The sequence below is a fragment of the Mandrillus leucophaeus genome, unplaced genomic scaffold (assembly GCF_000951045.1).
Source record: "Mandrillus leucophaeus isolate KB7577 unplaced genomic scaffold, Mleu.le_1.0 Scaffold13, whole genome shotgun sequence".
Lineage (NCBI taxonomy): Eukaryota > Metazoa > Chordata > Mammalia > Primates > Cercopithecidae > Mandrillus > Mandrillus leucophaeus.
Genome location: NW_012101254.1, coordinates 4,233,663 through 4,257,539, shown reverse-complemented (window position 1 = coordinate 4,257,539; position 23,877 = coordinate 4,233,663). Strand labels below are relative to the sequence as shown.

The following is a 23,877-nucleotide window of genomic DNA, read 5'->3' as shown; positions in this document are numbered from 1 at the left end:
CCCACCTTGGCCTCCCAAAGTGCTGGGATTACAGGCTTGAGCCACCGCGCCCGGCAGGCTTCCAATATTTCTAAAAGATATCAACTATTCATCTTATTCCTCTTTTGAATATAATGCATCTTTTATTTTTGCCTATTAAGACTCATTGTGTTAGGGCTGGGTGCCATGGCTCACGCCTGTAATCCCAGCACTTTGGGAAGCTGAGGCAAGTGGATCATGAGGTCAAGAGATCGAGACCATCCTGGCCAACATGGTGAAACACCGTCTCTACTAAAAATACAAAAATTAGCTGGGCGTGGTGGCACGTGCCTGTAGCCCCAGCTACTTGGGAAGCTGAGGCAGAAGAAGTGCTTGAACTGGGGAGGAGGAGGTTGCAGTGAGCCGAGATTGCGCCACTGCACTCCAGCACGGTGACAAGCTGGACAAGACTCCATCTCACCAAAAAAAAAAAAAAAAAAGATTTATTGTGTTGGTATTCAGCATTCTGTAGTGTACTTAAGTTTAGGTTTAGGTTTTCTTTGTCTTCATGCTGCTTCATAACACTTCTTGCATCTAAGGCTTGCATTTTGGAAAGTTCTTAGCTATTCCCTTTAAAAAAAAATAGACTACACTTTAAAGCAGTTTTTAGGTTCACAGCAAAATTGAGCAGAAAGTACAGAGAGTTACCATATACTCCCTGCACTGTTAACTTTGAAATGTTGTTTCTGCTTGCATTTATGTCTGGGACTCCTATTCTGTCTCCCCTTTCCTTCTGGGACTCCTATTACTGTGTCCCATATGTCTATTGGCTCTTTTATTTATTTTATTTCCATGCTTCATTATGAATATTTTATTCAGACATTTCTTCAGTTGTGTCTAATCTGTACCCCTCACTGAGTTCTTTATTTCTCCTGTTCTAGAATTTCCATTAGTTTTTTTTTTTTTTTCAGTTTTTAGTTTTTAGTTCTTGGCCAAAATTGTCCATCTTGTCATCTAATTTCTTGTATATATAAAGCACATATATTTTAAAATCTATGTTTTATTACTTCAATATCTGGATTGTCTATGGGTTTGTTTTTATTCCCCATGTTTATCTCTTAGTCTTCAATCAGTCGGTCTTGTCTTCTAGTAAGCATGGCAATTTTTGATTTAATATCAGAGATTTTATATATAATTTTGAAGAGAAAATTCAAGCTTCTGGATAAAGTTACTTTCCTCCAGAGGGCGCTATTTTCACTTTTTAGTCATTTAGATTATCTCAATCCAATAAAGGGATCATCTCAATCCAATAAAGGATTGAATTTATCAGAGGCTGAGCTTCCATTTTTGAGCCTGGTTTATTTCAGATTGATTCTTACTCCTAGGTATAGCCCTTTGGGGATTCCAACTGAAAGCCTGAGATATTAGGGGTTCTCAACTCATCTTTTTGTCATGTATTCCCATAAAACTGTGAAATTTCAGTTTAGCTGGGCTTATTTCCCTCCACTTCCTTTTTCTCTAGGATCTTGGCTCCTCTGGTTTTTGACCCCTTGATAGGTCTCTAATTACTTTAAATGGATATTTTAAAACATATTTTGTCCAACTTTTATTGTTTTCATTTGGAGGGTTCAAACCATTACTATAAATTGAAATCCCAAACTGGTGCTTTTTTTCTTTCCATTTTTTCCCTTTCTACTGGTTTGGAAGTTATGAACTCTGTTTCTATTCTTTTAGTGGTTACTCCTCAGATTTAAATATATGTACTTATCCATTCTTTATTCAGAAATATTTTATCAATGCTAGTAAGCCAATCCATTTCAGTACTTTGCATTCTTATTAATTTCTGGAAGTAAGATTTGATTCTGTTTTCAAATCCGCTAGATCACTGTTTAGGGGTTTGTGTTTCTTACAGATTTATTTATACTTGTATTTTCTTTCTTTTTTTTTTTCTTTTTCCTTTCTTTCTTTTTTTTTTTTTTTTTTCTTTTCTTTTTTTTTTTTGAGATGGAGTCTCACTTGGTTGCCCAGGCTGGAGTGCAGTGGTGTGATCTCAGCTCACTGCAACCTCCGTCTCCCGAGTTCAAGCAATTCTCCTGCCTCAGCCTCGCGAGTAGCTGGGACTACAGGCACATGGCACCACGCCTGGCTAATTTTCGTATTTTTAGTAGAGACAGGGTTTCACCATGTTGGCCAGGATGGTTTTGATCTCTTGACCTCATGATCCGCCCACCTCAGCCTCCCAAAGTGCTGGGATCACAGGCGTGTGCCACAATGCCTGGCATTTTACTTCTTTAAATACAATATGCATAGGTGTTTTCTAATCTACCTCTGAAAATCACAATACCTGACATCTTTGCAGGTTTGTTTCTCCACTTGTGCTTATTTTTTAATAGTTAACACTTCTGAAATTGAGGTGTGTCTTACAATTGATGGTATTTAATTAATTGACAGTGGATTTTTTTCATTCTACTAGCATATAAATTGATGGCACATTTTATAATCAATAGCATCTTAAATTTAATAAAATACGATATTTGTGAGGATTTTGAAGCCTAGGATAAAGATTTTCCTCGAAGAGCATTTCATTTACTTTTGACTCTGGCACCATCAGTCCAGGACCACTTTAAATTCATGGCTTGAAGGTTTTTTGGGACAATCCAGATAATGTGAACTTGAGCTGCCAAATATACAGAAGTTAGCCTGTGGTTATGACTTCTCAGAGACTTCACCACCACCCAAGGCAACTTTCTTTGCAGTTACCTGAGGTTAGGAGTGAGTGGTAGATTTGTCATTTTGAGGTTCCATTTGAATGTGGGTAAGTCTTCTACTGGATTAAAATTTTTTTGAGAGGCCAGGCATGGTGGCTCATGCATTTCGGGAGACCGAGAAGGGTGGATCACTTGAGGTCAGGAGTTTGAGACCAGCCTGGCCAATATGATAAAATCCTGTCGCTACGAAAAATATAAAAATGAGCGGGGCATGGTGGTGCATGCCTGTAATCCCAGCTTCCCCAGGAGGCTGAGGCGTGTGAATTGCTTGAGCCCAGGAGGCAGAGGGTGCCATGAACTTTGAGCTACTGCACACCAGGCTGGGTGACAGAAGGAAACTCTGTCTCAAAAGAAAAAATTAATTTGAGACATACCAATGTATATATTTATGATGTATAATGTGATGGTTTGTTGCACGTTTACATTGTGGGTTGATTAAATTAAGTGAATTAACATATCCATCATCTCACTTACCTTTTTTTGTGTGTGGCGGAAACATTTAACATCTTTTCTCCTAGCAATTACGCCTATGGTTTATTTTTCTGAAGTTTTCCTTAAGAAGTTCTCTGCTCTAGGCCACAAAGAGTTTCTCCTACCTTTTTTCTATGTTCCAGTCTTACATTTCACATTTTAGTTTTTAATATACTTGGAGTCCACCTCTATATGTGGTATTAGGAAGTGATACAATTTTATTTTTCTCTATAGTGAGCCAGTTTTCCCATAACCATTTTTTTTTTCTTTTTTTGAGACAGGGCTTCGCTCTTTCACTCAAGTTGGAGTGCAATGGTGTGATCTCGGCTCACTGTAACCACCTCCTGGGCTCAAGTGATCTTCCTACCTCAGCCTCCTGAATAGCTGGGACCACAGGCGTGTGCCACCACGCCCAGCTAACTTTTTGTATTTGTTTAGAGATGGGGTTTCGTCACATTGCCCAGGCTGGTCTCGAACTCCTGAGCTCAAGCAATCTGCCCGCCTTGGCCTCCCAAAGTGCTGGGATTACAGGTGTGAGTCACTGTGCCCGACTCCCATCACCATTTGCTAAACAATCATTTTCCCATTGATTTATGGAACTCCCTTTATTATAATAAGTGGCCATATATACATATGCCTGTCTCTGAGCTCTCTGTTTCATTGGTCTATTTGTTCCTGTTTTTATTTCCTACAACTTTGTACTGTGTCTTAGAGTTTGGTACAGCAAGTCCCTCCTTTGCTTTTCTTTTTAAGGTTGATTTAGCTATCAGTAGACCTTTATTTGTCATATTAATTTCAGAGCATTTAACAAGTTCTTGAAACATTTCAAATGAAATATGAATTGGGAATGCATTAAAATATAATTTAAGCCTGGGCAACATAATGAGACCCTGTCTCTACAAAAAAATAAAAAAAATTAACCAAGTGTGGGGTATTGCACCTGTAGTCCCAGCTACTTGGGAGGCTGAGAATTACTTGAGCCCAGGATGTTGAGGCTGTGGTAAGCCATGATCGTGCCACCGCACTCCAGCCTAGGCAATACAACGAGACCCTGTCTCAAAAAAAAAAAAAAAAAGTTAAAAAAAAAAGTGTGTCTGTATACAGACACACACACACATATGTCTGTGTCTATATATAGACACATATATGTAATTATATATATATATATAAAAAATTTAATTTGGCTGGGTGCGGTGGCTCACGCCTGTAATCCTAGCACTTTGGGAGGCCGAGGCGGGTGGATCACAAGGTCAGGAGTTTGAGTTCGAGACCAGCCTGGCCAGCATGGTGAAACCCCGTCTCTACTAAAAATATAAAAATTAGCTGGGCCTGGTGGTGCGCACGTGTAGTCCCAGCTACTCAGGAGGCTGAGGCAGGAGAATTGCTTGAACTTGGGAGGTGGAGGTTGCAGTGAGCTGAGATCGTGCCACTGCACTCCAGCCTGGGCAACACAGCGAGACTCCATCTCAAAAAAAAAAAAAATTAATTTGGGGAGTACTGACATCTTCGTAATTTCAAGTTATTCCAACCAAGAACTTGGACTATCCCTGCATTTATTCAGATCATCTTCTATGTCTTTTATTAGAATTTTACAGTTTTCTACATGGAAGTCTTCTGTATTCTTGGTTTACTTAATACCTTTATACTTTTATCATTTTATTGCTATTGTGAAGAATATCTTTTATTAAATTATATTTTTATAGTTTTTATTGTAGTAGAGAAATGCTACTGATATTTGTAAGTAGTTCTGGTATTCAGAAACCTTGATGAATTATTTTATTATGTCTGATGTAGAATGTCTGATTATCATTTCAATTGCTTTCATACTTACTGGTCTACTCAAATGATCTATTTCTTTTTGGCCAGTTTTGGTATCTTATATTTTTTTCTAGGAATTTAACTATTTTATCAGCGTTTTCACATTCATTAATGTGTAGTTATTTAAACTGTTTTCTTCTTCTTCCTCTTCTACTTCTTTTTTTCTTTTCTTTTCTTTTTTTTTTTTTTTTTTTTGAGACAGGGTCTTGCTGTATCACCCAGGCTGGAAAGTGCAGTGGCAGGATCACAGCTCACTGCAGCCTTGACCTCCCAGGCTCAAGAGATCCTCCTACCTCAGCCACCCAAACATCTGGGACCACAGGCACACACCACCACACCCAGCTAATTTTTTTTTTTTTTTTTTTTGAGACTGAGTCTTGCTCTGTTTGCCCAGGCTAGAGTTCAGTGGCATGATCTCAGCTCACTGCAACCTCCACCTCCTGGGTTGAAATGATTCTCCTGCCTCAGCCTCCCAAGTAGCTGGGATTACAGGTGCACACCACCATGCCTGGCTAATTTTTTGTATTTTTAGTAGAGATGGAGTTTCACCATGTTGGCCAGGCTGGTCTCAAACTCCCAACCCCAAGTGATCTGTCTGCCTCGGCCTCCCAAAGTGCTGGGATTACAGGCATGAGCCACCATGCCTGGCCGCCCAAGCTAATTTTTTAAAATTATTTTTTATTTTTTGTAGAGACAGGGTCTCACTATGTTGTCCAGGCTGGTCTCAAACTCTTGGGCACAAGTGATCCTCCTGCCTAGCCTCCCAAAGTGCTGGGATTACAGGCACGAGCCACTGCACCTGACCAATTCTACTTCTTTTTAATTTCCAAGGAGATTTACATTTACTTTCATCTTTTGCCCTAAAGCATTACCAGCCCAGGATCGCTCCACTTTTATTTGCAATTTGAGGGTTCCTGGCTACACAGTGGGTATAAATTAGAACTCCAAGCCAGTATGAGGATAGACTCATGGTTAAAATTCTCAGAGAAGGTGTTTTTTGGTTTTTTTTTTTTTCCCTCTACCTAGAGTACAAATTTTCTTGTGGTGGGCAGATTTCTTTCCTAGCCACTTTTCCACTAAACATGTAGCATTTTTAGAATTCTGGCTTTTTCCCAGGGTCTCCATTCCAAATACACACTTCACATGGGTCTTGTCTTTTGCTCCTACCTTGTTGTTAACCCAAATCTCTTCTGACTGACGCTACAAATGATATAGGGCGTTGAAGTATCAGATGATTTTCTGCTCATGTTTTTCAGTTTTCTCCTTAATTTTGGCCTGTAAGGATTTCCCTTACTCTTTTTTGAGGAGCTTAATTCAGCATTTAAAAGGATGCTGGGCTGGGCGTGGTGGCTCACACCTGTAACTCTAGCACTTTGGGAAGCCAAGGTTGGGCGGATCACCTGAGGTCGGGAGTTTGAGACCAGCCTGGCCAACGTGGCAAAACCCCGTCTCTACTAAAATTACAAGAATTAGTTGGGCATGGTGGCTCAGCTACTAGGGAGGCTGAGGCAGGAGCATCACTTGAACCCAGGAGGTGGAGGTTGCAGTGAGCCGAGATGGCGCCACTGCACTCCAGCCTGGGCGACAGAGTGAAACTCCATCTCGGAAAAAAAAAAAAAAAAAAAAAAAAAAAATTGTTTTATTTGAAATGGTAACAAATGTCATTACTGCCTTTAAAATGACCTGGAGCACTTTGAAAAAATCCCAGGAGTTTTCTGACTACAGAATAAAATTAAAATTCTACCATTAGGCATAACCTGGCTTCCATCTACCTTGTCAGCCTAGCATCTCCCACTACTTAGCAAAAGTGCACCTGACAATCATGACATGCTGATCTCAGTGATGTTCCCACTTGCCTGAAATACTCTTTCTTCACCTAAAAGTCTTGTGCTGATTCTTTAAACTCCAGTACAAATGCAACTTCTTGAATAATTCTTCCTTTCTCTCTTAGAAAGTTAATCACTGTCCTCTATATTCCCTGATATTTATATGTTTGTTACAGCATTTACATGTGGTTATGGATGCCAACTGTATCAATATCTGATGCATGAGATGTATCAATATCTGATATCTAAAAGGTGACAAGTGCTGTCGATAAAGTCTCTAACCTAGAACATAATCTGCTTTTCTTTTTTCTTTTTGTGCTTCTCTAGACTTCAAAGCAGCATAGATTGAAAAAGATCCAGAAGTTAACAGGTCAGAGACACCCTATCCTTTACTCTTCAGCTCAAGGTTAATAACAGACCAATTGTGGGTCTGCCTTATGACTCTAGCCTTAAATAGCAGGTGGAGGGAGGTTGAAAAAGAGGATGTAAATGGAAGAAGTGTGCCTCTTCTTTCTAGCATCTCCATGTCTAAAGATATGTGTATATGGCTCCATAATTCTTTCCATGGTTTCTTTCCTCATGTTTCCTTCCCTCAGCTCCTTTTGTGCAAAGTCCAAGGTATTGGGAAGGAAACTTGGTGAGATTTAGAATGGACAAAGGGTAACTACCAAGAGTTTGGTGTGGGAAGTTTCCCTATCTTTTTCCCTCTACCATAGATCCTGGATAGACTCCTTTGGAGGAAAAGATATGTATCATGACCTCTGTTTCCCCTACTCTCACTGCTTATTACTATGATTATTCATATTCTTCCCAATGTATATAGCTTACATCTACTGTATGATGAAGGCAGCATAGTATAGCTTTTTGAAAAATCTTGAGACAGGTAAAGTCTGAGATCTACCACTAATTAGCTTTATGATCTTGGGCATAACTTCATCTTCGTTTCCTTGTTTGCAAAAAGAGGGGGTTGGACGAATAATCAATAGTCATGATGCTGATAGATTCTTCACCTCTTCTCCCAGATCCACAGTGGGAAGAAAACCTCAGGATGGCTTGCACTGAAGCTAACCTGACAGGGTGAGTAAAGCCTTTCTTCAGCCTATTCTACTGATAAACTTTGTGAAAGTTAGAAGTAAAGTACCTGGACTCTGTTTTACTTCCTTCACTATGATAGCGTTCTCCTTTCTAAGTTAAATCTCTCTTATTGTTTTCCTTACTGGTACTTTAATGAAACTTCAGTTACATTGACATACACTGTTGCATCCAGTGTTTCAGAACTCCCTGTGGGCTGGACCCAGGAATATATACTCTGGTCAATGGAGCGGAGTCTTCAACAGATCTTCCGATACCTAGAAAACACAAGGTCAGGCAATGTAGTTTCTGGGTGGGGATTGAAGGTGGTAGAGGTTTTAAAAAGAAGGAAGGAAGGGAATGAAGGAGGGAGGGAGAGAGGGAGAAGAGAGAGTTCGTTTTGTCTGTGGGGGAAGTCCTGGGTTCAAACTGGTCGAAGGATCATTTCTGGGTGGAATGGGAACAGTTTCCTCCCTTTGTCCTGGTGGAGGAATTCTTTCTATAAGTAATTGATGTTGGGGAAAGAAACTTTTTTTTTTTTTTCCCAAATTCTCCTTCAGGCCAAAAATATTTTGCATTTGAAATGGCCACTTTTTTTCCTTTTCCTATTTCAATGCAAACTGAAACATTTCTCTTTATTTCTTAGATCACGGCTTATGGAACAGGATTTGCCTGAATCACAAGATGTGATTTCTTCCTCTACCACCTCTGTTCTTGTGGCTCAGAAGACTGTTCTATGCTGTTGTGACTATAAGAAAACAAAACATTCTACTGACCACAGCATCTCCTTTAGTTCATCATGCAATGACTCCAGTCTGTCTCATCTTCCTGTCTTCTCTGAAGGAACAACTTGGGAATTCCGGAGCCATAGTTTACCTATTTCCAACAAAAAGCAATCATCTGTGTTCAGGAACCAAGGCAAAACCCTGCCTCCTTTTCAGCTCTCAGAGCCCCAGAAATCAAAACTTTTTCAGAATTTGGCAGATCTTTCACCCTTACAACCTCAGAACTCTTTTATCAGCTCTATTTCTGAACCCCTAAATATCTGCAAACAAAAAAGGAAAAAAAATGATGAGAGAATGAGCAAGAGTCATTTGACATCAGATCATGAGCCAAATTCTCTTTCCAAGAAGAGACCACGACTTCCAAGGTGGGCTACATTCAAGCTCTCTCCTTCAGTTAGAAGGGAGCTAGAAGGACATATGTCTCGGAAGGTTTTTGCATTGCAGCAACAAACAGCACCTTTACCTTTGAGGAAATCATGGGCAATGCTGAATTATATGACTGAAGTACAAGGAGGAGTTGCTGAATCAGAAAAACCCCAAACTCAGTTATCTATGCCCATTCATCAAAACACTGAGCAAAATATCAACAACAAATTCTTAGACCTTCCATCATTTCAGCTCCATGTGAATGCTGGAATGGGATCTGGATCAAATAGCACAGAAACAAAACTTTCACAGTCACTTATCTCAGATAGGCAGTTCCAACCTGGGGATGGCCCCCAAATCCTTGGATCCAAGCCTTTAGTTACATCAATAGGCACTCTACCTCCAAGAAGTTTAGAAGTTAATGTAATTCAAGAGGAAACTCCTTTACTGAAGAGTGATCGAAAACACGTGCTAGAGCTTAGTATAGAGAAGAGGGTCATAGATTTTCCAGAAAAAAGGATACAGCAGCACAAGACACAAGTGACTAATGTGGAGTTGACCCCAAGGCTATCATATCAAGTCAAAGACAGCATAAAGGTAACTCCACTGGCATTACTTCAGGTCATGGATTCAATGGGGATGATCCCAGAATCACATTCAGAATTTGTGGGTTTGTTCCCACAGCTGCCAAGTCAAGTTGTGAAACCAATGGAAACCACGGAAACAGGGAGCATAACCCCCAAACCATCAAATCAAGTCATTCAGTCAATGGAGGCAGCCCCAAGGTCTCAGCACCAAGTTACGGAATCAGAGAGGATGGCCACAAGATTACTGAATCAAGTCACAGATAATAAGAAAGTAACTCCTGTAGCACTGCTTCAAGTTATGGATTCTATGGGGATGATTAACAAATCACATCCACATACAGAATCAGTGGGAACGACTCCAACGCCACAATATCAAGTCATAGAGTCAGTAAAGATGAACACATTGTTGAACCATCAAGCCACAAAACCAGAAAAGATGAATCTAAGGCCACAACACGCAGTTATGGAAACTGTGGAAATGATGCCAGGACCACAGCATAAAGTCATGGAATCAGTGGGCATGACCTCAGGGTCACAAAGTCAAGTCATGGAACAAGGAAAGGCTACTCCAGGGCTAATATGTCAAGACACAAAATCACTGGACATGATCTCAGCACCATTACATCAAGTCATGGGTTATGCGAAAGTAATTCCAGTGGCACTATTACAAGCCATGGATTTCAGGGGGATAATTCCACCAGCACAGCCACATGTTATAGAATCTGGGGGCTTGACCCCAAGTTCACAGTTGCAAGGTAGGAGATCTGTTCATCTGGTCCTACCACCAGAGTTTCAAGATATAAACACTGTGGAGTTGGCCCTAAGACCATCAACAGAAGATACAAAATCTGCAGATTTGGCCCCAAAGCCATGGTTACAAGATGTCAGATCTGAGAAGGTAGCCCCAGTACTATTGCTTGAAGATGTGAAAACTCCTCAAATGGTAGAATGTAGGAGGTTAATTCCTGAGACACAGATGCAAGAAATGAAATATGGGGAACTGACCAAAGGGACACAATTTAAGGAAGTAAAAGCTGCAGAGATGAGCCCCAGTGAAGCCACAGAGCCTGAAAGATTGACCCCATGGCATCAAGCCTCAGAATCTTTAGAGATGATCTCAGGATCAGGATATCAAGGAAAAGAAGCAAAGTTAACCTCTGACACCTGTCACCAAGTAGAAAAATATATTGGGTTGATGCAACCATCTTTAGGAACTACCCCAGGGCCACTAAGCCAAACTTCAGAATCTGTGGAGATGAGCTCAAAGTCATTCCAAGACACTCTTAAGACGATGCACCAACTTGGAAAAGCAATGGGGGAAACTCCAGTATCACAACACACAACAAAAGAATCTCTGGATTTGATACCAGGATCAGAAATGCAAAGTGTGAAATCAGAGGTGTTGACCACAGAGCCACAGCCCCATGATACGAAGTTTGTTCACTGCAATCTAGGGCCATGTTCAGAAGTTACTGAATTGTCAGAGATACCCCCCATGTCAGAATATAAAGAAACTGTGGGGTTGGCATTGCCTCAAGTTGATAAGACCCAGGGGGTCATCCCAGTACCACCACATGCAGAAACAGGATTTTTGGAGTTGACTCTAGGACCAGGCACGCAATATGAGAAATCAGAGCCACTACTGCAAAATTTGCAATCTATGGAGTTAACCAGTGAGTCATCTCCATTAGTGATAGGATCTAAAAATTTAATTACAGAACCAAAATCACATGTTATGGACCTGACCCCAGGGCCACAGCTCCAGGGAGAAAAGTCTAAGCAGCTGGATCTAGAGTCACAGTTGCAAGATATGAAATATGTGAATCTAATCCAACAGTCAACTACAGGAGTGGTAGAATCTGAGGAGATGATGCCAGAGCTACTGCTACAAAGTATGCCACTGGAGGATTTGACTAAGATGGAAGAGCTCCAAGGTGTAAAATATGTGGATTTAAATCTAGGCCCATCTCAGCCAAGTGTCAAATCTTCTGGATTGACCCCAGGGCCACAGTTGCCAAGTGTAAGATTTTCAAGGGTATTTCCAGGACCACTTCTTCAAGGTGAAAAACCTGTAGATTTAATCTCACAACTCCCACATTATGGTGTGAAATCTGATGAATTGACCTCAGATTCCCCAGTTCAGGACATCAAATTGTCAGATTTTACCCAAGAGCCAACACATCAAAGTGTCAAATTTGTTCAGCTGACTCCAGAATCACAACCTCAAGATGTGAAATTTGTGGAACTAAGCCCAGGACTATGCTTGCAAGATGTCAAATTTTCTGATTTGATCCCAGAGCCAAAGCATCAAAGTTTCAAACATATGCAGTTGATACCAGGAGCTCAGCTCGAAGATACAAAGTCTCTAGGTTTTGTACCAGAGTCATCTTTGCAGTCAAGCCAAGGGCCACACATCGAAGATATGAAATCTGTTCTGTCTACTGAAGGACCACAGTTTCACAGCATGAAATCTGTGAAATTGACCTCAGAACTACCATTTCAAAGTGTAAAATCTGAGGAAGTAAACCTAGGGCCATGGCAGCAAGATATCAAATTTTCTGAATTGACTTCAAGGTCAAAGCTGCAAGGTGTCAAATTTGGGGATGAAACCCCAGGATCAATGTTTCATAGTGTGAATTCTGTAGAGGTGGTTCCAGAGTTAGGGCTGCAAGATTCCAAATTAGCAAAGATATTTCCAGGAACTCAAAGTATGAAACAGGTAGAGCTTAACCCAGAGCTGCAGCTACAAGATGTCAAATTTTTTGATTTAGTACCAGGAACTCAACCTCAAGGTGTGAAATCTTTAGACTTAAACTCAGGGCCACAGCTACAACGTGTAAAATTTTTAGAGATGACCCCAGGGCCAAAGATGCAAGGTGTACCACCTGTGGCAATGGCTCCAGGGCCAGAGGGGGAAGGGGTTAAGCCTGAGTTGTTAGTACCAGAGCCACTGTTTCAAGGTGTAAAATATGTAGCAGGCAACCAAGAACCAAGCCTTGAAGCTGAAGTTTCCTATAAATTAGTCTCAGAACCACAAATGCCAGATGCAGAATCCGTGGAGTGGACTCCTGGGCCACAGTTGCCCAGTGTAAATCATTCTGAGTTGACCAGACAACCACAGTTACAAAGCATGAAATCTTCTGAATTGATGCAAAGACGACAGTTACAAGACATAAATCCTGTGGAGTGGAGCCCAATCTTAAAACTTCAAGGTTTCAAATCTGAAAAGCTAACCCCAGAGCCACTATTAGAAGATATAAAATCTGCAGAATTAATCCCAGGGCCACATTTGGGAGATGTGAAAACTATGCAGTTAACACCAGAGCCAGAATTGGAAGATGTCAAATATATGACGTTAACCCCAGAGCCACAGGCAGGCGGTGTAAAACTTGAGGAGGTAACCCCAGGCTCAAAGCTTCAATCTGAGTTGCTGAGCTCAGGACTGGAAGATATGAAATCTGTGACCTTAACTCCAGGACCATGCCTGGAAAGCATGAAATCTATGGAGATAATTCCAAGTCCACAGCTGGAAGGTGGGAAATCTGTGGCGATAACCTTAGGCTCACAGACAGAAGATGTCAAATCTGTGGAATTCACCCCTGATTCCGAGCTTCAAGGTGTAAAATCTGTGGAGTTGACTCCATGTTCAAGAATTCAAGATGTAAAAACTGAGGATTTGATCCTAGGTACACAGCTGCAAGATATGAAAACTGGAAAATTAAAACTCGGGCTGAAGATGCAAGGTGAGAAGTCTATGGCTTTTGCACCAGGGCCGTTGCTTCAAGGGGTTAAATCTACGGAGATGCTTCAAGGGCCTCAGCTACAAAGCGTGAAACCTGAAGAACTGACTTCAGTCCCACAAATGCAGTCCCACATGAAATTTGGGGAGATTACTCCATGTTTAAAGCTTCGAGGTTTAAAATCTATAAAGGAGACTCAAGATCCACATCTGCAATGTGTAAAATCTGTAAAGTTGACCCCATGCCAAAAGAGGCAGGTAGTAAAATTTGTGAATGTAACCAGAGGAGAAGAGTTTGAAGAAGTAAATTCTGCAGATTTAGTGCTAAAGCAACAGTTTCAAGGGATGGCACCTGTGGATTTAACCCTTGAGCCTGAACAGGATGGTCAGATATCTGTAAACTCACAGGAGCAGCAATGTGTGAATTTTGAGCAAGTAAAGAAAGGGTCTGAGTCAGAAGGTGTAATGTCTTCGGAGTTAATTCCAGAGCCAAAGTCTGACCTACAGTCGAAAGGTGTAAAATCATCTGAATTGACTCTAGAATCAAATATGCAAGATGTAAAAACTAAAGAGTTTAAACATGAACCACAGTTGCAAAGTATGAAATATCCCAAGTTGACCCCAGGACCACAGTTGCACCAAGTGAAACCCTTGGGCTCAACTGTAGAGCCACAGATTCAAAGTGTGAAAATTCTGGAATTAAACAAAGACCTAGAGCTTGGAAGAATGAAATCTGTTCAGTGGATAACAAGACCTGAGTTCCAAGGTCTAAAATCTGTAGGGTTAAATCTTGGGTCACAATCTCGAAGTGTCAAACCCGCAGAATTGAAACTTTCCATACAGTTGGGAGATATGATAGCATCTAAATTGGTTCTAGACCCAAAACTTCAAGGTGCAAAACCTATGGAGTTTAACCGTGGGCCACAGTTGCAGTGTGTAAAAACCTCTGAGTTGTCTTCAGGACCACAGCTGCAAAAAGGGAAAATGCTGGCATCAACCTCAGAGCCACAACTTCAAGGTGTGAAAACTGTGGAGTTAAACCAAGACTCACAGCTTGGAAGTGTGAAATCTGTGCAGTGGATACCAGGACCTGAGTTCCAAGGTGTAAAAACTATGGGGTTAAATCTTGGTTCACAATCTCAAGGTGTCAAACCTGGAGAGTTGAAATCTTCCATAGAGTCAGGAGGTGTAAAGTCATCTCAACTGACTCTAGGGCCAAAACTTCAAAGTACAACATCTATGGAGTTTAACCTTGGGTCACAGTTGCACTTTGTGAAAGCTCCTGAGTTGTCCCAAGGACCACAGCTGCAAAAAGAGAAAATTCCAGCATCGACCTCACAGCCATATTTTCAAGGTGTGAAAACTGTGGAGTTAAACCAAGACTCAAAGCTTGGAAGTGCGAAATCTGTGCAGTGGATATCAGGACCTGAGTTCCAAGGTGTAAAAACTGTAGGGTTGAATCTTGGTTCACAGTCTCAAGGTGTCAAGCCTGCACAGTTGAAATCCTCCACAGAGTCGGGAGGTGTAAAATCATCTGAACTGACTCTAGGACCAAAACTTCAAGGTGCAAAATCTGTGTTTAGCTTTGGGCCACAGTTGCAATGTGTGAAAACTCCTAAGATGTCCCAAGGACCACAGTTGCAGAACGGGAAAATTCTGGTGTCAACCTCAGAGCCACAGCTTCGAGGTGTAAAAGATGTGGAGGTAAACCAAGACTCACAGCTTGGAAGTATGAGCTCTGTGCAGTGGATACCAGGACCTGAGTTCCAAGGTGTGAAATCTGTGCTAAAATGTGGTTCACAATCTCGAGTTGTCACAACTGTAGAATTGAAACCTTCAATACAATTAAGAGATGTGAAGTCATCTGAGTCGATTCCAAGGCCAAAGCTCCAAAGTATACAACCCTTGACATCACTCCAGGAACATCAGTTGCCACGGCTCGAACCTATTGATTTGAAATCTGGGCTACAGTTGAGAAGTGTGAAATCATGTGGCCCGATTTCAACATCAAAGCTGTGTGATATTAAATCTGTGGCATTCAAACCTGGGTTTCATTCACAAGATGTGAAATCTTCTGAGTTGACCCCAAGACCACAGTTGCACAAAGTGAAACCCGTGGAGGCATACCCAGGAACACAGCGGCAAGATGTGAAGTCTCCAGTGTTTACACAAGAGCCACAGTTTTCAGGGGTGAAATCTGGAGTATTAAGCCAAGAGCTACAATTACAAAGTGATAAAACTGTAGCGCCGAACTTCTTACTACACTTGAAAAGCATGAAATCATCTGAATTGGCTTATCAGACAAAGCTTCCAGGTATGAAATCTGAGGAGTTCAACTCTGGGCCACAATGGCAATGTGTCAAATCTTCTAAGTTGAACCCTAAGACAAAGTCCCAAGACATGAAGTTTATAGAGTTAAAGCCCAGTTCACAATTGAAAGATATCCCATATTCTGATTTGACCACAAAGACCAAGATTCAGGGTGTCAAATCTACAGACTTCAAACCTGGGCCACAGTTGCAAGGAGTGAAATCTTCTGAGTCAATACTGAAGACAAAGCTTCAAGAAATGAAATTAATGGAATGCAACCTAGGCCCATGGTTGCAAGATTTGAAATCTTCTAGGTTGATCATAGGTATAGAGCTTCAAGACATTAAATCTATGGATCTCAGTTCTGCACCACACTTACAGAGTGTGAAATCTTCTGAAGTGATTCCAGGGGAAAAGCTTCAGGGTGGGAAATCGGTAGAATTCAAACCTAGTCCAAAGTTACAAAGTGAGAAATCTGATTTGACCCTGGGGAGGAAGTTTCCAGGTGTGAAATCTGTAGAGCTGGAATCAGGCCCACAGTTACAAGATATAAAATCTTCTGATCTGATCATGGGTATAAAGCTTCAAGATGTAAAATCTATGAAGTTCAATTCTGGACAACACTTTCAAGGTATAAAATCTTCTGAGGTAACCTCAGGGACAAGGTTTCAAAGTATGAAATCAATGGATTTCAATTCTGGACAACAGATACAAAGTGAAAAATCTTCTGAGTTGATTCAGGGAACAAACCATCAAGATGTAAAATCTGTAGAATTCCACCATGGTCCAAAGTTACAAGGTGTGACATCTTCTGAGTTAACACCAGAGACAAAACTTCAAGGTGGGGAATCTGTGGGGTTCAACTCAGGCCCACAGTGGCAAGATACAAAATATTCTAACTCAATCATGGGGACAGAGCTTCAAGATGTAAAATCTATGGAGTTCAGTTCTGGATCACACTTGCAAGGTATAAAATCTTCTGAAGTGATCCCAGTGACAAAGCTTCAAAAAGTGAAATCTGTGCTCATGCCTAGGCCAATGAGGCAAGATGTGAAATCTTCTGATTTGACTCTAGGTACAAAGGTACAGGATACGATATCTTTGGGGTTAAACTCAACTTCACAGTTACAAGATAGAAAATTATCTATGTTGACACCAGGGATACACCTTCAAGATGTGAAATCTGTAGAATTCAATCCTGGGGCAAAGTTGGAAGATATGAAATCTGGGTTGATAAAGCTTCAGACAGTGAACTCTACAGAGGGCAACCATGACCCAGAATTGCAGGTTGCAAAACTCTCTAAGTTGGCCTTGGAATCAAAGATTCATAGTGTGGCACCTTCTGAGTTCAATGCTGAAAAGCAGCAGCAAGATGAAAAATCTCATAAATTGAATCCATGGCCAGACCTTCAAAGTGTAAACTTTATGGTGTTCAATCCTGAGTCACATCTGCAACATAGAAAATCTTCAGAATTATGCACAGGGACACAGCGTCAAGATGTAAAATCTATGAAATTCAATCTTCAGCAACAGTTGCAGGGTGTGAAATCTTCTGAGTTGTGCCTAGGAACAAGGCTTCAAGGTACACAATCTTTAGATTTCAACCCTGGACCACAATTGCAAGGATTAAAATGTGCCAAGTTGACTCCTGGGCCTGAGCTTCAAGGTATAAAATCTAAGGTGTTCTGCCTTGGACCACGTTTGCAAGATGTGAATTCTTCTGTATCCATTCCAGAGCCACCACTTCAGTGTGTAAATTCTACTGGGTGCAACCCTGGGCTACCTTTGCAAGGTGTAAATTCTGCATCCATTCTAGGTCCCAAACTTCAGTGTGTAAATTCTAGTGGGTGCAACCCTGGGTCAAATTTGCGAGGCGTGAATTCTTCTGCATCCATTCCAGAGCCACCACTTCCATGTGTAAATTCTACTGGGTGCAGCCCAGGGCCACATTTGCAAAGTATGAATTCTGCATTCATTCCACAGTCACATGCTCAGTGTATAAATTCTATTGGGTGCAACCCAGAGCCATATTTACAAGGTATGAAATCGCCTGAATTAACTCCAGTTTCAAAACTTCAAGGTATGAGTTGTTCTGAATTGAACCCAGGAACAGAAATTCAAAGTGAGACACCTATGATATTCAACCCTATACCACATTTGCAAGGTTTAAAATCTGAATTGACTCCAGGGTCAAAGTTTCTATGTGCAGCACCTATGGAATGTAACCCTGGGCCACAGGTGCAGTATGTGAATTCTTCTGAGTTGAATCCAGGGCTAAAATTACAATGTATAAATTCTAGGGAGTGCAAACTTGAGCCACACTTGCAAGGTGTAAAATCAGGGACAAAATTTCAAGTTATGAAATCTTCTGAGTTGCATCCAGGGCCAGAGCTTCAAGGTATAAAATCTGTTGTGTTCAACTCTGTGCAACATTTACAAAATGTAAAATATGAACTGACTCCAGGGACAAAATTCCAAGATATAACACCAAAAGAGTTCAACTCTGGCCCACAGCTACAAGGTATGAATTCTTCTGAGTTGAATTCAGAGTCAAAATTTCAATGCATAAATTCTATCAACTTTAATCCAGGGCCACAGATACAAAGCATGAAACCCTCTGAACTGAACCCTGGGTCAGAATCTCAAAGTACAAAATCTATTCTGTTCAATCCTGGACCACACTTGCAAGGTAAGAAATCTTCTGAGTTAACTCCAGGAACTAAGTTTCAAGGAGTCCAATTTTTGGAGAAGCACCTTGGCTCACAGCAAGTTGTACAACCTGTGTTCACTTTGGGTCCTCAGAAAAATGGTATGAAATCCGTGGTATTTTTACCAGAGCCACTGCTTAACGATGTAAAGTCCATGGAGCTAAATAAACAGCCATTGCTTTATGATGCAAATTCTGCAAAAATGATTTCAGCCTCTGAGCTGCCGGACATAAAATATGAGGTATTTACATTAGAGCCATGTTTTCAAAAAGTGACATCTGTGGAGTTAAAACCAGAACCGTATCCTCAAGGTATGAATTCTGAGGAGTTGCATTCACACCTCAGGCAGCATAGTATGAGATCTGTGGTATTTGTACCAGAGCCATGTTCTCAAGATGTGAAATCTGTGAAGTCAACTCTATGGCCACAACCTCAAAGTGTAAATTCTTCAGGGTTGACATCATGCTTTGGGTCACAATGTGTTAAATCTGCGGCCTTTGCATCAGAGCCATGTTCTCAAGATGTAAAACTTATGGAGCTGACACCAGGGGCCCAACAGCAAGGTATAAATTATCAAGAGTTGACTTCAGGATGGCAAGATGATGAATCAATGATGTTGGCACCAGAGTCAACTAGGAAGTTCCCATCAGGACCACTGTTGACTAGTGTCAGATTTTCAAATTTGTCTCCAGAATCACAGCAACAAGGTGTGAAATCTTTGGAGCCAAAGTCGCAAAGCATAAAACATGTTAAATTATCTTCAGTGTCTCTGCAGGAAGCTATAAAATCTGTGGAATTAGCACCAGAGTCACTGCTTCAAAGAGTGAAATATGGGGAGCAAACTCCAAAAACAAATTATCAAATCATGGAATCCTCTGAAATAATCCCTAGACCAGGGCATCAGTTTACAAAATATGCAGAGATGATCCCACAGCCAATGTATCAAGTCCCTAAATCTGCAAATTTGATTTCAATACCAATTTATCATGCCACAGAATCTTCAGAAATAGTGCAAGGATTGGCACATAAAGGCATAGATACTGTAGAGAAATCTGTGGGGTTGACCCCAAAGATAACAGGTAGAGCCATTGAATCCTTAGGGATGCTGCTGCAGCCAGATCTTCAGGTACCAAAATTTGTTGATCTGACTCCAATGGTAAGGGATCAAGGCTCAAAATTCTTAGGATTAACTCCAGAGAAAAGCTACCAAATCCTAGAAACTATGGAATTGCTCTCTCGGCCACGGGCCCGAGTCAAGGATTTGGGGGAGTTATATATGAAGCCACTGCAGCAAACTGTGGAATATGAAGGGATTACTCCGGAACTCAAGCATTACTTTACAGAAGCTATGAGGTTGACCACTGAGGCAAGGATACATGCAAATGAATTCTTTGGAATGACCCCAAAGCCAACAAGTCAAGCCACTGGATTTGCAGAGAGATCCCCAAGGCTCTGTACTCAAAACTTAGAATGTGTGGAGGCGATCTCTGAGAAAAGACTGCAAAGGGAAGAATCTGTGGTATTGATTCCAAAGTCATTACATCACGTCCCAGATTCTGCTTTAGGGATGACACCTGGGTTAGGACATCGAGTTCCTGAATCTGTGGAGTTGACTTCTGAGTCAGGAGTGCAGGTAGAGAAAACTTTGCAATTAACCCCCAAACCACAGCATCATGTGGTATCTCCAGGGATAATATTAGGGTTAGGACATCAAGTCCCAGAATCTGTAAATCTGACCTGTAAGCAATGGCTACAAAGGGAGGAATCTTTAGAGGTGCCCCTGAAGCAAACAAGTCAAGTTATAGGACATGAAGAATCTGTAGAGCTCACCTCTGAGGCACGGCAGCACAGGGAGGTATCAATGGGGCTAACAAAGTCAAAGAATCAAAGTATGAAATCTCCAAGGACAACCCCAGGACCACTGGGTAGAATTGTAGAATTTATGAGGATTAGTCCAGAGCCACTAGATCAAGTCACAGAATCTGCAAGGACACAGCTTCATGTTGCTCAGTCTGAAGAGGTAATCCTCGTAGATGTCCCAAAAGTTGTTCAATCTGTGAAAGTGACCCCTGGACCACCATTTCAAATTGTAAAGTCTGTGACAATACCAAGGCCAACCCCTCAAATGGTAGAATATATTGAGTTGACTCCAAAACTGCAACATGTGAGGCCTTCAGAGCACCACTCAGGGCCATGTTTGCAAGATGTGAAATCTACGAAATTAATCATAAAGCCAGAACACCAGATTTTGGAAACAATGGAGTTGACAGGGTTTCAAATTGTAAAAACTATGCTAATCCCAGGGCCATCCCTTCAAATCGTAAAATCTGAGGAATTAGCACCAGGACCAATTCCTCAGGTTGTAGAACCAATAGGAGTAGCCCTAGAATCAGGAATTGAAGCAATAAATTGTGTGGATTTACTTCCAAGGCCACATCTTCAAGAACTTATAGTACCTGCAGAATTAACTCCAAGGTCACGTATTCAAGTGAAATCTGAAGAATTAACCTCACCACAAACATCTCCATTTGAGAAACATACGATATTGACTCATAAACAAGGGCTTCAGGCTGTGAAATCTACAGTGATAAAAACGGAGCCTCCTAAAGTTATGGAAACTAAGGATTTGAATCTAGGACAGGTGTGTCAGAATAGGGACTGTGAGAAGTTAACATCAGAAGAGTTACAAGTAGGGACTGACTTCTCTAGGTTCCTACAAAGCTCTTCAACCACACTCATTTCAAGCTCTGTCAGAACAGCATCTGAATTAGGAGGACTTTGGGATTCTGGGATACAGGAAGTATACAGAGCTTTGGATATAAAAAACCCTGGGACAGATATTTTGCAGCCTGAAGAGACCTATATAGACCCTACTATGATACAATCTTTAATTCTTCCCTTGGCCCTTCATAATCAAAGCTCTGATAAGACAGCTAACACTGTGGAAAACCCATGTCCTGAGATTCCAGGAGTGGATGTCATATCTAAAGAGACAACTAAGAGGAAGCAAATGGAGGAGCTAGAGAACTCACTTCAGAGACATCTACTACAAAGCTGGAGATCACTATCTAAGACATTCCGGGCAGAATCAGGGGTTCAAAAAGGTCTCATCAAGTCTTTCCTGGGTAGACAACACAATGTCTGGGAGAGTCATGCCTGGAGGCAGCGACTACCAAGAAAATATCTCTCCACTATGCTAATGCTGGGTAATATTTTAGGGACCACTATGGAAAGGAAACTTTGTTCTCAAACATCTTTAGCAGAAAGAGCCACTGCAGATACCTGTCAATCTATTCAGAATTTATTTGGGATTCCAGCTGAACTGATGGAAGCTTCTCAGAGCCTGCCAGAGAAGGGTCCAGTTACTATTTCTCAGCCTTCCGTGGTCAAAAACTACATTCAGAGACACACTTTTTATCATGGTCATAAGAAAAGAATGGCCTTAAGGATATGGACACGTGGCTCCACATCTTCCATAATACAGCAATATTCTGGGACTAGAGTGGGAATAAAAAAGACAAATTCAAGGTTCAGTGGTATATCTCAAGAAGTCATTCAGCATATGCCTGTCTCATGTGCAGGGGGCCAGCTTCCTGTCCTGGTAAAGTCAGAGTCTTCCCTTAGCATATTTTATGATAGAGAAGATCTTGTTCCAATGGAAGAAAGTGAGGACTCACAGAGTGATTCCCGGACAAGGATTTCTGAGTCCCAACACTCCCTCAAGCCAAATTATCTTTCCCAGGCTAAGACTGACTTCTCAGAACAGTTCCAGCTGCTACAAGATCTGCAGCTAAAAATAGCAGCAAAACTCTTAAGGAGTCAAATACCCCCTGATGTGCCTCCACCTCTAGCTTCAGGTCTAGTCCTAAAATACCCTATCTGCCTACAGTGTGGCCGATGTTCAGGACTTAACTGCCATCATAAATTACAGACCACTTTGGGGCCTTATCTTCTTATCTATCCACAGCTCCATCTTGTACGCACTTCTGAAGGCCATGGTGAGATTCGGTTGCATCTTGGCTTTAGGCTGCGAATTGGGAAAAGACCCCAAATCTCAAAGTATCGTGAAAGAGATAGACCCATCATACGGAGAAGCCCTATATCACCATCACGAAGGAAAGCTAAAATCTATACTCAAGCTTCCAAGAGTCCTGCTTCCACAATAGATTTGCAGTCTGGGCCTTCCCAGTCCCCTGCTCCTGTACAATTCTACATCAGGCGAGGACAACGCAGCAGCCCTGACCTAGTAGAAAAGACAAAAATTAGAGTACCTGGGCACTATGAATTCACTCAAGTTCACAACCTACCAGAGAGTGACTCTGAAAGCACTCAGAATGAAAAACGGGCTAAAGTGAGAACCAAAAAGACCTCTGATTCAAAATATCCAATGAAGAGAATCACCAAGGGACTTAGAAAACACAGAAAGTTCTACAAAAACAGCAGAACCACAACAGAGAGTCCCTCTAGGGAATTACCAGCCCATTTAAGAAGGAAGAGGATTGGAGCAACTCAGACAAGTACTGCCTCTTTAAAAAGACAACCTAAGAAACATTCCCAGCCCAAGTTCATGCAACTGCTTTTTCAGAGCCTAAAGCGGGCATTCCAAACAGCACACAGAGTTATAGCTTTTGTTGGGCGGAAGCCTGTGGACAGGACAAGGCCAGACAATTTGTGGGGAAGCAAAAACTATTATCCAAAACAAAACACCAGGGACTATTGCTTACCAAGCAGTATCAAAAGAGACAAGAGGTCAGCTGACAAGCTAACACCAGCAGGCTCAACCATTAAGCAGGAGGACATATTGTGGGGAGGAACGGGCCAGTGCAGATCAGCTCAACAGCAAAGAAGAGCTCACTCTTTCCAACCTAGACCTCTTCGACTGCCCAAGCCTACAGATTCCCAAAGTGGTATTGCTTTCCAAACTGCCTCGGTGGGGCAGCCTCTGGGAAGTGTTCAAAAGGACAGTAGTAGCAGATCAAAGAAAAACTTCTATAGAAATGAAACCTCAAGCCAGGAGTCTAAGAACTTGTCCACACCAGGAACCAGAGTTCAGGCCCGAGGAATAATCCTACCTGGTTCCCCTGTGAAGAGAACCTGGCACCGACACCTTAAAGAGAAACTCACACACAAGGAGCACAACCACCCCAGCTTCTATAAGGAGAGAACCCCACGCAGTCCTTCCGAGAGAACCCGTCATAACCCCTCTTGGAGAAACCATCGCAGTCCCTCTGAGAGAAGCCAACGCAGTCCCTGGGAGAGAAGACATCACAGTCCCTCGGAGAGAAGACAACACAGTCCCTCTCAGAGGAGCCACCGTAGTCCCTCTCGGAAAAACCATTCCAGTCCCTCTGAGAGAAGCCGTCGCAGTCTCTCTTGGAGGAATCACTGCAGTCCCTCAGAGAGGAGCTGTCACAGTCTCTCTGAAAGGGGCCCTCGCAGTCCCTCTCAGAGAAGCCATCGCAGTCCCTCT

The 23,877-nt window shown here is 41.7% G+C and overlaps 2 protein-coding genes across 2 annotated transcripts in view; both read left to right on the top strand.

The window, feature by feature from the left end:
- The window catches only part of LOC105534059, a 35,210-nt gene extending 16,662 nt beyond the window's left edge, over positions 1 to 18,548 (top strand). Inside the window, exons 2-6 of the mRNA XM_011972731.1 lie at positions 7,169 to 7,247; positions 7,864 to 7,918; positions 8,109 to 8,204; positions 8,559 to 17,281; positions 18,502 to 18,548. Of these exons, the coding sequence (XP_011828121.1) occupies positions 7,169 to 7,247; positions 7,864 to 7,918; positions 8,109 to 8,204; positions 8,559 to 17,281; positions 18,502 to 18,548 (9,000 nt within the window). The remainder of the gene's footprint in view (positions 1 to 7,168; positions 7,248 to 7,863; positions 7,919 to 8,108; positions 8,205 to 8,558; positions 17,282 to 18,501) is intronic.
- Positions 18,549 to 18,939: 391 nt separating this feature from the next.
- Positions 18,940 to 23,877, top strand: part of LOC105534058 (chromosome unknown open reading frame, human C2orf16) — a 6,211-nt gene continuing 1,273 nt past the window's right edge. Inside the window, exon 1 of the mRNA XM_011972730.1 lies at positions 18,940 to 23,870. Coding sequence (XP_011828120.1) covers positions 18,940 to 23,870 — 4,931 coding nt within the window. The remainder of the gene's footprint in view (positions 23,871 to 23,877) is intronic.